Source organism: Olea europaea, unplaced genomic scaffold (genome assembly GCF_002742605.1).
Source record: "Olea europaea var. sylvestris unplaced genomic scaffold, O_europaea_v1 scaffold2156, whole genome shotgun sequence".
NCBI lineage: Eukaryota > Viridiplantae > Streptophyta > Magnoliopsida > Lamiales > Oleaceae > Olea > Olea europaea.
The window spans coordinates 8,051-23,431 of NW_019239545.1; the positions used below are offsets into that span (position 1 = coordinate 8,051).

At 31.3% G+C, this 15,381-nt stretch overlaps 1 protein-coding gene and 1 long non-coding RNA gene across 2 annotated transcripts; one reads left to right on the forward strand and one right to left on the reverse strand.

The window, feature by feature from the left end:
• Positions 1–1,318: 1,318 nt before the first annotated feature.
• On the reverse strand, positions 1,319–2,177 carry LOC111380515. The gene is made up of 2 exons (XR_002700195.1): positions 1,859–2,177; positions 1,319–1,552 (listed from the first exon to the last, which is right to left on the reverse strand). It is a non-coding gene; the product is annotated as an uncharacterized LOC111380515 (long non-coding RNA).
• Positions 2,178–10,814: 8,637 nt separating this feature from the next.
• On the forward strand, positions 10,815–12,892 carry LOC111380511 (transcription initiation factor TFIID subunit 8-like). Its single transcript, XM_023004096.1, has one exon. The coding sequence runs from the start codon at positions 11,285–11,287 to the stop codon at positions 12,539–12,541; it is 1,257 nt and encodes a 418-aa protein (XP_022859864.1). The 5' UTR covers positions 10,815–11,284; the 3' UTR covers positions 12,542–12,892.
• The last annotated feature ends 2,489 nt before the right edge of the window (positions 12,893–15,381 follow it).

Consider the following 15,381-nt stretch of genomic DNA (forward strand, 5'->3'; position numbering starts at 1 on the left):
GGGTGTAGAATTGTTCTAAAAGTTCATCCTCGATGACTAGGTTGTCTTTAAGGGGGAAGGAATGTTAAAGCCTATTTTACTGTATTTTTATGTTTTGCTTATTTTTTGAATTAGTCTAAGGTTGTCTTATGGGTTGTTATTAGTGATTTAATTTTAGCTATCTAGGATGTAGTGAGAGATACGGAGCTAACTAGTGTTTCTAATTTTAGAAGACATGGTTAATTTTTTATTTTTGTCTTTATATCATACACATTGAATGAATTAAGGATGGATGAATAATTTTACAAACATATTGTTTTTGTTGTGCAGTTTTTATGTTCCTTAAAATACCAATTATTGGGAGGTATATGTTTACTCGAATTAAACTACATTTCTTCTTTTACTTCTCGGTTTTTCCATTATGCACAATTCGTATTCGTAACCGTATGTTAGCAATTATAAATTGCTTACACACCATTAGGCGCAAGGAACATTATAGTAATGATTGTACTGGATAATAACTTTCAACTACATTTAAGTGGAACGAGATACCACATAAATAACAAATAGCGTTCCCAATACATTTGGCATTGACTAGATTAATACCTTTCATATACATACAAAACTTGCGCATTGCAAACAAGAGATTTAGCAACCTGTAAAGGTTAATGATTATGATAGACCCCTCATCATATGCGTGTATTCTAGAAGGTTGAGGGTTTGAAGAATAACTCACCTCACAGCTTTTAGTGATGGTGAGTGTGTCAATTTATATTGATATACAAGAAGCCTTACAAATCAATCTAGAGTAATTACATACAAATTACAATGGAAATAATGGAAAGAATATCACAGAATTAGGCTAGAATGATGGAGTCAATTCTATTACATATGTTATGCCTTAGATTGGGGCAAAGTATCCTCAACAGAGGGAGCAAGTGGGCGGGAACCAGTAACAGATTTGATTATATAAACAGAAGGTTGTTACCAGGAGGCTTATAAATAAGAGAGTAGGAGAAATCATTTGGCCGGCAATTAGAAAGTGAGGGAGAAGAGTAGTAGTACATCTACAGCCTTCTATAGGCTTTTTGTTATCATTTCTTTTTCTGTAATCAATCTTTCTTTCAATCCAAGAGTTGCTTATTCATAATTTGATCTTGTTCTTTCCAGTAGTACCTTATCAGATTATTGCCTTTAGATTTTGAGAGTGCATAGGAAACACGGATTTAAAAAGGGTTCTCGAGTTTGACAAGAGATGCAATAATGTTTGGTTGCGCTTAAAAGTTATTTTCTAGAAAGTTAACACTTATTCTTTAGAAAAGTAAGTTCGTCAGTAAAATAAAAATAATGAAAATCACATTTGACAAAATAAATAATCAGCACATAAAAAGCTGTAAAACATCCAAATGAAACAACAAATATTAGACCTGCCCATCTGGCAGTGAGAGGAAGCGGCAAAATCAATAACAGAAGTGAACTCTTCAGGAAGCAATTCTGGCTTGTTAACCCCAACCTTTCCATCAGCAAGTCCAACTCCTAAAATGTTCAATACATTCTCTTTATCTTCTTCTGCCTAATTTAAATAAAAAATAAAAAATCCCAAACAAGCATATAATATACGTCTTGTTTTAGAATGTAGAAAATCCAACGGAATTTAAGGTTAAAATATCGTCTATTTAATGGTCAATTGTTATTAAATTCTAAAAACCATTTACTATGAACTCGATCCAAAGACTAAAAATTACCTATGGATTATTTTACACGCAGTAATTTCACAAATCACAATTTCAAATTCACCAGAAATATATACATAAACACGCAATTTTCTCTAGAGTATACTACTACATTGATTAACTTCCTATTCATAACAATGCCTTACCAATTGCTAACCTAACTTCAAGGGATATAGAAGAAAGATACTGACAGAGCAAGAGCAAGGGAGCCAGAGAGCAAGAATTTCAAAAACTTCGATTGAAGATTAGGAACCCAATTGGGTAATTGTATTGAATTTTTCGTTGGTGTAAATTCATGGGACAGTGATGCTTTGGTGGGACTTGTGTCGAGTCGAGATGTGAGCGATAAAGGCCGTCGTAGAAGAAAAGCCATTCGGTTAATGAGGAAAACTAGAAGATTTTCTTCTTTTGGGATTTTATGGACAAGAAAATTGATAATTGTAACATCCGGTTGAGATAGCTTTTGAAGAGCTAAAAGAAAAACTTTGAGATTCAAAATTTGATTTTGGATCCATTGATTAATTTTATGAAAGAATTCTTTTCAATTAGAAGTGCTTTGGTTCAATGTAACTTTTTTTGAAAGTACTAATATAGGAATCTTTTCAAAAAATTATTTTTTAACAAAAATTAAGATAGCTTACATCAAAAACTTGTTTATGGAAATTAAAAGTAAAAAACAAAAATAATGTCAAACAAATCCTAAGCTTTGGTTGCAAAATGTACCTAAACTAAAGTCTTATATATTGATAATTGAGTATTTAGAATGTGTGGTTAAAACTTAAAAGAAGAATTTTTTTTTTTTGAATTTTCGCTTAAAATTGGAGTCTGCTTTATTGCTATGATCACAGCTAATATTCGTAAAATCCTATGATCATAGCTAATGTTCGAGCACACCACTTTTAAAGAGTCAATGTAAAATTATGTTTTTTTTTTTTTTTTTGATCCGTTTCACTATTAAATAAATTATGAATAATCATATTCCCACCAAGATTTAATTCTGTTACGCCACATTTAATTGCATCTAAATTATTTTATTTTTTTTAATCCGTCTTACTATATTAAATAAATTATGAATAATCATATTCCCACCAAGATTTAATTCTGTTACGCCACATTTAATTGCATCTAAATTATTTTATTTTTTTTAATCCGTCTTACTATTAAATAAATTATGAATAATCATAATCCCACCAAGATTTAATTCTGTTACGCCACATTTAATTGCATCTAAAGTCCTCGATATTTGTTCATTTAACAGTTGTCTTTAAATTTTTTTTTTGGCGAGCTTTTATTTTCAGTCTTTCATTAATTCACACATCTCGTCCATGAAGATTGTTCCTGTCAAAATATTTTATTTGCTTGGCTTGAAATGAGGAAAAAATATTTTGTCCAACTTTTGTGTTTATTTTTGTTAAAAAGACGATATGCAAATAAGTGGTTTTACGTTCTCCTGATGGATCTCTTGAACGAAAATCTTTATTAGAGAATATGTGCTAATTAATAAAATGTTAAAGATAAAATTAGTAAAAAAAGTCAATGACATAAGTGTTATAATGAGTAAAATTTAAGACATTAAGCAAAATTGAAATATAGAGCAAATAATAAAAACTGCGGTATGGCCAAGGTGCGGTTTGGTTTGGATTGGTTTCAACTCCAACTCGAAAGCAAAATCAAATTAGTCGATTTGGATGAATTACAACCCAAATCAACCAACTCTAACTCTTAAATCGAACCAATCAGTTTGGTTAGTCGATTTGAACTTTTTAGTCCAAATTGAATTTTTTTTTTAAAAAATTGTCCAAGTTTTGGGCTCATTTAGATTACAAAAACTAAAATAACTAAATAACTTTCTGCTAGAATAATTATTGACTAACAAAAATTAGGTTATTAAAGAAAGATTTAAAAAATTAAGAATTTTCTTGCATTTTTATACATTATGTAGTCTAAAAAAAAGATTAAGTATAACATAATGAGCTTGTGAAATAAAATTTTCAGTACTATTATTTACCGCAACATCATAGATTGAAGGGAATCGTTATATAGTTATGAAATTATGACTTGTCTTTTTATTTTTGTTTTTTCTTAAAAAAAGGGTAAATATGTTAGTGAATTGTGTTAGTTCAGTTAACCAGCGGTTTAAGGCTTTAAATTATGACCAAACCAAACCACCATTGGTTTATTTAAAAGAAAATCAAATCAAACCAATTACCTGTATCAAATCAACGGGTCGATTTGGTTTGATTGATTTGATTATATCTCCAATGCTACAATAAAATTGATTTGGTGCCAAAATCCTCTCCATTGATACACTAATCCATGTTTGACCACCATTGTTTGAAAACTTTTTTTCAACATACTTATTTTCAACCATACGTTCACACAATAAAATATTTTACGTGTAAACCTAAATTTTTTCCGTACTTTTTAATAACACATTTTCCTAAAACTTATTACTCAAAATATTATTTTTGAGAAAAAAAATCACCATCAAACAAGGGTTAAAACACCACACCAATTAGTTGTGGTGTAATCTTTGAAGTTTTTCATTATTACTAATTTGCGCTTCACTTAATATTACAACAAATTTTAATTCCTATTGTGACATTTTATTGTTTACAGCATATTTGAGCCCCATTTTTTGCCCAAAAATGCATTTTGAAACAATATATTGATGGAGAACGTGTGATTAAAAAATAAAAAACAACTTTAGGCTTGTGTGTAATTATTGAAGAATGAGTGGTTGAAATAAAAAAGAAAAAATGTATTTTCAAAATAATGGATAAAAACAAGAGCTTAATGATTTAACTCTACTTATATATTTATTTTAGATTTTTTTTTTGTAGTTAACATTTATTTGTAAATTTTAATCAAGTAACAAATAATAACAATAAAATTACTAATTAAAACTCAAAATTTACAAATTTGATAATTAAAATTAAGAAGAAATTGGCACTAGACCAAAATGTATATTGAAAAATAACAATTTAAAAAATAAAATACAACATTAAACTAAAATAATAATTTAATAATCTGAAATGCATTAATTGATTATTTTTAGAACGAATATACTAATTTCAAGAATTTAATGACGAAATAATTATAATTTTTATTATATATGAAACTTTTTTATACGTTAAATATAATTTTTTAATTATGGTATTAAGTGTAATGCATTTTTGAGTTATTAATAAATACAATATTTTGATTTATTAAGCCCTTGTTTGGGCACTATTTTATTTAAAATGCATTTTTTCCTTTCTTTTTTCAATCACACATTATTCAATTAAATAATATTACATGTAAATTAAAAAAAATATTTTTATTTACCGCACATTTTCTTCAAAACATCACTATTTTAAAATACATTTTTCTTCAAATTTTGATTTTAATGAATCCGAAAATATGGCTAATACAAAGATAAATTCAGCCCTTGTTTGGTGAAGATTAAATTTAAATTTTTAGTATATTTTGATAAAAAAAAATTATGAAATTTGTAGTTAAAAAGGTTTAGACCTTATGATATATGTTATTGAAATTAATTTTTAACTTTAATTTAGATTTTTTGCGAGCTCAATTCGAGCCAAGCTGGGCCGAACAGGCTCGAATTTATTTTTATTTTTTTGTATAAATAAAGGGCTGCCTAAAAAAAGATAGGTAGCAACCCGTGCTACCTTATTTTTAAGGCAGCAACCAATATGTTGCCTTGAAAACTCTTTTTTTTTTTTTTTTTGATCGGCTCAGACTTTTTCCTAGCCGAGTTACAGGCGGCCTGAGCCCGATTGCCACCCCTATCAATAACTAATCTTAATAATACATTTTATGAAATCCACAACTTTTTAACCAAATACTTCATCAATTTTTATTAAAATTTTAAATTTGATTTTGATCTCCACCAAACACTTTTTTTTTTTTCATTTTCCCTTATATTCTATTTTAAAATTATGTGATTTCTTTTCTTATTTCTTAAGAGGTAACTTTTCATTTAGATGTAACCATTTTAGTTAAAAATGCAATTGTAGATCTTATTATAAAATACATAAAATTTATTGTCTAAAACTTTTTTTCGAGATACGATTGACAAATAATTAATAAATCAACATAAATAAATGTTTTATAATGATATAAACAATATTGATATATAATTATTAAAATGATTTTTCCCAAATAATTTAATAAAGCTAGTTAAAAATTCACTAAATTACTGTTTGGTAGAAATTAAGTCAAAGTTATCAATTACTTTTAACTACATATTTTATGAGTTCGACAATTTTTAAACCAAAATTTATCAACCTTAATCAAAATTTACTAAAAATTTGCATTAGCCAAATATGTTATATTTATTGATTCACATTTTCTCTAATTTCTGTATTTTTTTTACTCTTTAAATTTACACAAGTTTTGTAAAAGTAACGTCATCGCCAAGAGTAATGTTTTTTGTATGTCGATGTGTAGATAAATCACATATTACATGAGAGACAAAGAGAGAGAAGAAATTTAGTTATTAACTTATTATAATTTTTCTCTATCTTACATGCGATGCATCTATAGTACACGATAATGTAGGAATGGCATCACTCAGTCATTAATGTTAAAAAAATGTCAATAAAAATAACAATAATAAATTGGCATCAAAGTTTAAATCTTATCCTGTCTAGTATCTTTTTATTAAACTAGTCGCTATCACGTGCGTTGTACAAATTTTACATTTATCGTATTTTTATTATTGTATGAATTTTAATTTTTTGGAAAGTTTTTTAAACAATATCTAGAAATATTTCCATGATATAAGAAAATAATTACAAATTATTTTTACAATTGCATACCAATATGTTATCTAGAAAAAATATGCTTATATATTTCATGTTTGAATAAAAAATATACAAACTATTTTGCTTGTATTCTTTGATAGTGTTGATATAATTGAATTAAATGTGAAGATTATATTTCTAAATTTTGTATAATTCAATATTGTAAAATAAAAAAAAGCTCTCAACACAGTGCGGAAAGAGTTGAACCAAGTGCGGAATAAAAATAAAAAAATGTGCGGAGAGGAAAAAAACATCTCCGCACAGTGCAAAAAGAGTTGAACCATGTGCAAAATAAAAAAAAATCTCTTCGCACTGACAAACCAACTCTTGGCACAATGCGGAGAGTAAAAACTCTCCGCAAAGTGCGTAGAGAGTTGAACCATGTGTAGAGAGAAAAAAAATCTCCGCACAGTGCGGAGAGAGTTGAACCATGTGCGGAGAGTTGAAAAATTCTTCACACAGTACAGAGTAAAAAAAAACTCTTTGTATAGTGCGAAGAGATGACAAACCAACTCTCCGCACAGTATAGAGAAAAAAAAACTCTTCGCACAGTGCAGAGAGTTGTTTTCAAATTCCTTATTTACAAGTCAAATTTTAAAATTGTAAATTTTTCGTATATACAACGAAATAGAGTTGAAAAACATTGCTCAAAATCAATTATGTATTCTTTAAATTTCAGTCACAGCTCAATTTCTAAGCATGCAAATCTTATTTAGGGTATTGGAAATGAGCTTTTTCGTGATTCATACGATGAAACAATATGTGAGTTGTGCCAAAAGGGGATATTGATAGTACCATGACATTGCTTTCACAAATAGAGGCTCTAGGGTATCATCCAAATTCAATATTTTACACTTGCTTGGTAGCAGCTTATGGACATTAGAAGCGGATACAATTTTCATTGAAATTATACTTTCGAGTTGTAGGCTAGGAATTAAAGTGTTCAATGCATTACTCAAAAGTTGTTTGAGAAAATGTCTCTTGGAATTTGCAAATAAAGTCCCGAAAGTTTTTGTTTTTCTCTTCACACTATGTAGAAAGATAGTTTGTCATCTCTCCGTATTTTGCTCATGTGCGGAGTTTTTTTTTGTCTCATGGAGTTTATAATATATACTAAATTTATTATTATTTTTTTAAAATTTATTGGCATGATGCGTGTGTGGAAGAATATTTGTCCATCACCATAAACAAAATTCTTCATAAAATGCAAAAAATAAAAATGCATAATAAATCTTCTCATTACGCTAATAAAATTACAATTTTTTTTTTTTTACAAATAACATAAAAAATCATTTTAATTTTCGACAAAAAAACACATTTAAAAAATAGTAATTTCATAACCATTTTTTTTTAATTTTTGGAAATACAATTATAAAAAATGAAACAATATTGAATTACAACATTTAATATTTAAGAAATTCAATATTAAATAAATTTTATACATTTATAACAAATTATAAATCCATATATGTAGCTTACTGTATTTGCAGACAGCTTACCGTATATGCTGCCTACTGTATTTGCACATTACCGTGTATGCTGCCTACTGTATTTGCAGCCTACTGTATTTGCAAACAATTTATCGTATTTTCACCTTACCGTATTTGCAACTTACCGTATATGCTGCCTACCGTATTTGCAGCTTACTGTATTTTTATCTATCAATTTTTGCACTTACAAATATCGAGAATGCAGAACACCGTACATTCACTTTCCAAACCAAATTTCAAAAAAATTTCCAAATTTTTATTTTTTCAATATAAGTATAAAATAAATATTAAATATATATGAAGCACAAAATATAAATACATATGAATATGGTGCTCAATCTTCAATTTTCCAATATTGAATTACACAAATTTAGAAATATAATTTTCATATTCAACTCAATCATATCAACACTATCAAAGAATACAAGCAAAATAATTTATATAATCTCGTATATTTCTTATTCAAGTATGAAATATACAAATATATTTTTTTTAGATTACATAATACTGTTATGCAATTATAAAAATAATTTGCAATTATTTTCTTATATTATGGAAATATTTCTAAATATTGTTTCAAAAACTTTTCAAAAAATTAAAATTCAAACACTTATAAAAATACGATAAAAGTAAAATTCATGCGACGCACGTGACAGTCATTGTGAAGATAGTTTTTTTTAACTTTGCACTTACAGAGAGTTTGCCAACTCTCCGCACTGTGCGAGGTTTTTTTTTTTATTTTTTTTTCGTTTTTTACTCCGCATTTTGTAAGGACAGTGTCGGCACAGAATGTCATCTCTTTTCACTGTGCGGAGAGTTTTGCCATGGTATTTGTCATCTCTTCGCATCGTGCGGATATTTTTTTTTTACTTCGCACTGTACGGAGAATTTGCTAACTTTTCGCACATGGTTTGCCATCTCTCCGCACTATACAGAGATTTTTTTTCTTCCTTTTTTTTTCTAGATATTGCTTCAAAAACTTACCAAAAAACTAAAATTCATATACTAATAAAAATACGATAAAAGTAAAATTCGTGCGACGCACGTGACAGTCACTGTGCAGATAGTTTTTTTAACTTCGAACTGTACGGAGAGTTTGCCAACTCTCCGCACTGTGTGAGGTTTTATTTTTATTTTTCTTTTTTTTCTTTTTGTACCCCGCACTTTGTGAGGACAGTGTTGGCACAGAATGTCATTTCTTTGCACTGTGCGGAAAGTTTTGCCATGGTATTTGCCGTCTCTTCGCATCGTGCGGATATATTTTTTTTTTTTACTTCGTACTGTACGGAAAGTTTGCTAACTCTTCGCACATGGTTTGTCATCTCTCCGCACTATGTGGAAATTTTTTTCTTTCTTTTTTACTCCGCATATGGTTTGTCATCTTTCCACACTGTGGAGAGAGTTTATTTTTAATTTTTTTAAAACTCGTGTGCGAAGAGTTATTTATTACTATTATTTTTTGCTCATGACAGTTTATATTTACTAAAATTATTTTTTTTTTTTAATGCTAGTGGCATGATATTTGGAATAACATTTGTTTGATATAAACAAAATAAAAAATGACATCATGCATAGTAAAATCAGATTAATTTACTGTTGCATGAATAGTAGATACTCATTCCCCTTTTTATTGGAAGTTAGATATTGATCAATTTAGTGGTGTCAATGAGTTGAATCGAACTGGCTCGCAAGTCGAAATTCAAGGCTTGGGCTAGACTAAAGTAAAATGGTCCGAACTTTTTTGCAAGTTCCAACTGACCTAAGCTTTGCCCGATCAAGAAATTTAAGCTTGGCCCGAGCTTTGGGCTCAAGCCTTCCTAGGTAGAGCCTGCCTTTTTCCCCTCTCTTTCTTCGTGCTGCCAATTTTAGGCAGCACGCGCTGCCCTTTAACCGACTTTTTTTTTTTTAATTTAAAGACACGTGAGCCCGTGCCAACGAGCCACACGAACCGACTCAAGTTTTTTTCAAGCCTAGCTATGGGCAACACGAGCCGACGAGTTCAATTGCTATCCCTAGAGCAATTTTAGATTGTCCATTAAATAAATACTAATATTCACAAAATATGATTAAGATTAACTAACTTTGGTGTTAAAAAAGATTAAAAGCCCAGTTGAGCCCCATTTTTGCTTAAGAATGTATTTTGGAACAGTATATTAATGAAAAATATGTGGTTAAAAAATACGAAAAAATTTTAAATTTAGAAGAACATATAGAAAAGAAGAGAAAAAATATATTTTGAAAATAATGAAATCAAACAAGAGCTAAATAAGATGAGTATCAATACTTATTAAATCATTACACTGCATATAGATATGAGATGGACCATGAAAAAATTATAAAAAATGCGAGGCAGTTGAGGCTTTTGAAAATTGATTGAGGAGGTGTTTGATAGGCATTTTTATGTAAAAATGCATTTTAAAATAGTAAATTGATATGAAATGTATGATTGAGAAATAAGAAAAAGTTTTTGATTTACGTGTAATATTATTTTAATAAAGGATGTATGGTTAAAAAGAAGAGAGAGAAAAATATATTTAAAAAAAAATGACTACCAAACGGGATCTCATTGTCTCTATGATTATCATAAACTCCTCGAGGTTTCTGAAATTTTACTGTTAAAAGAACCATTTTTTGAAGGTAATGACCAATGTCTCATTGTCTTATTTCGGGTTATCACCACAAAATATCTCGCTCCCAATCCATCCCGACCGCGTGTCACCTTTTCAAAATATTTTCGATTTTTCCAATATTTTCATAATTATCTTTCGATAAAGGCAAAATCCATGGGCATATAAATACCTCCATCTCTCTATGTTTTGTGCCCCTCTCTCCTTCCCCCCCTTCCTCTCTCTAGATCGCCCTCGATCTTTTTTTCGATTTTCAGCTTCTCGCTAGGATTTTGTCACTGTAACAGTAAATCCTTAAACCCTTGTTAGTTTTCACCTCAAATTTTTTTTCAAAAGAACCCTCGAGCTGAAGTCCATCTCCTTTCTAGGGTTATCAGATCTCAATCCAGAATTTCACATTTTAAATCCATCAAGAGTTTCAATTTTGCTACCCAATTTGAAGTTCCCCCAAAAAATGTAAGTAACCTCTTAGTTTACTCTTACTGCAGCAACAATTTTTTTTTTTTATTGTTAATAGCCCCTCCAGCTAGGGTTTCAATATTATTTGAATAAGTGCTGTGAATTTTCGGCGCAAGGCTTGAATTTTACTGCTGAGTTCTAGTAGGGTTTTTCGAGGTAAAAACCCTAAATGGTTCTAGAATCTGAATATGAGCGATGGAGGTAAAGCGGAGAGTAAGATAGGGAAAGAGAGTACAATTACTCGAGCTGGTGAGGATAATTTTGGCCGAGCAATATCGAAAATTGCAGTGGCGCAGATATGCGAGAATGTTGGGTTTGAGAGCATTAATGAGTCGGCGCTTGATTCCCTTGCTGACTTGGCCATCCGGTATCTCCTTGATCTAGGGAAAACAGCCAAATTTTATTCAAATTTAGCTGGTAGGACCGAATGTAACGTGTTTGATATAATTCAAGGGTTAGAGGATTTGGGCATGTCGACAAGGATTTCAGGTGCTTCAGAGGTTGGTTTTAATTGTGCAATTAGTTCGGGTGTCGTAACAGAGATTCGAAGTTATGTGGAGTCGGCTGAGGAGACACCCTTTGCACAGCCAGTTCCACATTTTCCGGTGGTCAGAGAATGGAGACTGATACCAAGTTTCTTGCAAATGGGTGAGACACCTGGTTTTAAACATATTCCAAAGTGGTTGCCTGCATTTCCCGATCCTCACACTTATATACACTCAGCCATGTGGAATGAAAGGGTTTCCGACCCTCGCACAGACAAGATTGAGCTAGCCAGGCAGCATAGAAAGGCAGAGAGGGCTTTGTTGAGCTTGCAGAAGAAGCTTGTCTGTAATGGGCTGTCCGTGGCGTCTACATCTGCTGAACCAGATGATGGTAGGAACAGTTTGGAAGTTAATGATATTAAGAACCAAATTTTGGCTAATCCTCTAGAAGATGGAGAGCGGGATGATTCTCCTGTTGTTCTGCCTGGTAATTTCTCTGGTGAAGCACAGATGGAAAATCATGTTTCTTTGCTGGAGACATTTGCTCCTGCGATTGAGGCAATGAAGGACGGGCTTTCTGATTCTGGAAATGATGGAGAGAAGAGTTTTTTGGGCAAGAGGCCTGTCGTTCCACCTGCTAAGATCTCTGGTGAGGCACAAACCGAAAAACATGTTTCTTTGCTGGATACATTTGCTCCTGCAATTGAGGCAATGAAGGACGGGCTTTCTGATTCTGGAAATTATCGAATGAAGAGTTTTCCTGGCAAGAGGCCTGCTGTTTGTTTGGAGTTCAAGGGTGGTAAAAAAGTCTTTGGTGAATCATTGGATTTGAGGATCCGGAACAATACTTTTCGTAAAACGGCACCCTGGTTTGGACGTGAGGATGAGAAGGATGACAAGAAGAGGAGGATTGAGTTTATACTGAGACAATCCATGGAAAACCAACAGGAGCTGACTTAGATGTATATTAGTAGTTCATTGATTGACTTGGTGGAAGGGAATTGTCATACTCTGTTCAGAAAAATAGCACTTGATTAGGTTAGTCAAAACTTGAACTGTACTCGGCTTGTGAATGTGTTGAGAATCCATTTAGGAACTGGACCCATTTTTTCGAGGTAAGCAAATGGTTATTTCAGATTTCTCCATTCAGCTATAGTGTGATTTTTTCCCAAAGAAATTGTAGCTTCCATTATTTTTTTAGTGAGATGTTGATCTTAGCTTGTGCATTTTATTCTCTGCTTTTGGTGAGCTGTTGGTCATGAACCTTATTTTATAGCTCAAATGTTATTTAAGGTAGATCTATTCAAATTTTCATGTGGTGCAAGTACAAGTAAATAATTTACTCGTGGACATCTCCTCAGGGATATTATAGTGTCTCCTTGCACCCAAGCTATCACCTTCTAAAAGATGGGTAAGAAACATCTAGGGTTATTCTTTGTTGTACTTGTTTAAATCAGGCACATCGCATCCATACTAAACAGGTTCCTCAAAAACTGGGAACCCGGTTCGTCTAAACTCTTCCTCTGTTTGCTGCTTGTTTCGATTTTCATGCACGCTTTGGTATTTGCATATACTTTTGACTGAAACTTATAGAATTATTATTACTCCAGTAACTACTGCAACAAAGAAAAAGTTATTTCAATCTGCACCTATAGAATATTGAAAGAGTTTCTAATTGGAATATGAATTGAATATTGGTTGACATCGATAAGGTTTCTATACTAGGAGGAGAAACTAAACATGGAAAACAAAAAAGAATAGATACATTATTATGATAATCAACCACAAACCATTTGGAACTTTTATTTGTTGCTAAAGAATATGAAGAAAACATATGGTTTACCAAAAAGTAGAAGTTTTCCTAAATTTTGTTAGTGAGTACCCTGAATTACCAACTAAAATGCTATGCTATACCAACGAAAATGCTATGCTATTCTGCATCTATATATATGCAAGCAAATCAGTTATATATGTGGAGAGTGGACATAATGCCATATGACATGAACAATCTGGATAAATCAATTTTGATAAATAATTTACGCGTGGAAGGAAATGGGTGGTATGGATGTTCTTCATAAGTAATATAAATGAGGAAAAATATATAGGGTGAGGGACATCGATATATTTCAAAAAATTATTCCAACTTCTGATGTAAACGAAGTGAATCATGACTGATCTTTTATGGTCAAATGTATAACTATAAAAGCATGTGTGGGTTACCATGCTGCTTTGACAATAAGGTCTTTCAAAATTGACTATTATGGGAACTCATTTCTGGAGAGGATATAAAAAATTCCTTCTAATTTCTTCGAGGTCGAACCTAAATCTGTACTTGAGATCCAGTTGTCCATACATTAACTCACAATTGGGATTTGTTACTGTGATCCAACTTCAGCAATGCGTGCCCTTTCATAAGTTCACTTCGATCAAGCCAGGAATGGCATATCTTAGAAAGATTAATGAGTTTGAAGTTAGGAACTGTTTATAGTTAGTTTTCAAGTTCTAGCTTAGTTTTACTTAATACTCTAGCAATCCACGTTGATTGGAAGAGGAACTTGCTGCAACCCGATCATCATCCTTATTCCATTGATGGCTATTGCTGCCATATTTCACCCCCAAGAGCAATTAAATAAGTTAGCATTCAACTGTTAGCCACTGCTGTTTGGAAACTTGAGTCTATTTCACCTTTCCCCTTTCCACTCGGTTTATTGGTGTACTCAGCATTATTGTGGCTGTTTCCAAAATTTGTAGTTCGAAGAAAGATAATTGTTCGACAGAAATGTCAGTAACCACATTTATGCTGTGCTTTGCAACTTCGATTTAGGATCCACAAGAAATCTAGTGTTCAATTTTGTAGTAATCTCGTGAAATTTTAACTGAGTACACAAGCTTACAAGCATGCTTTGAAAGTTTCCTTTTATCTTTTGTAATTTCTTTAATCTTTTCTTTTTTTGTTTGTTTTCTATACCTTCTATTTTTGGAGGCTGGGGAAGTGAATTCGGGTCTCTGTCTCCTTCAATGCTTTATTTTCTCTAATTCTTCCTTGTTTTATCCTTGCGCAATATACTAATGGTTATTTGTCTTTCATTTTTCATTGAGAATAAAAAGTATTACTACTCGATTTCCTTTTTACTGTGTTACGTAATATAACCTTAGTAACGATACCTTTTTACTGTGTTACGTAATATAACCTTAGTAGTGATATGAAGTAGATTGGTTGGCTATACATTCGTGTGCTGATTTTTGAGTTTAAGAAGTTTTCACATATGTGACAAGATACGAAAATTGAATTAGGCTTTTCTTTCGATTATCTTGGTTGCTGGGGACACCTTTTCTGTTGTTTTTTTCAAATTTCTTTCGGGTCAAGGAGGAGAAAAGGCGTGACACCTTTTAATTTCCTGAAGAGTTAAGCTAATGAAGGAGCATACTTAGAGCTTTACTGTTCTTATTCATCTTGAAAAGTATAGCCTCTGTATGCCATAATTTCTAATTCTACCTTCAGGAAAGCTGCACGTGTGCGCACATTGATAGATTTTCTATTCTATTTTTGTGATATTTTATAGTCCAACTAATTTTGACATGGCAGCCTCACTTGAGATGGGACTTCAGTTTATCCTGTAGATCTCTTTTGTGGTTCTTGTTTACCAAATGTTACTGTTGCTCAGTGGTCATCACGATATTTTATTCTTTTATATGTTTGAAACGAAGCCTTAGACACTAGAATAATGCTATCACGCACCAGTGGTGCTACAATACCAATCTAGTGGGCATGATGTGATAAGCTCAATAAGAGGTGCAAT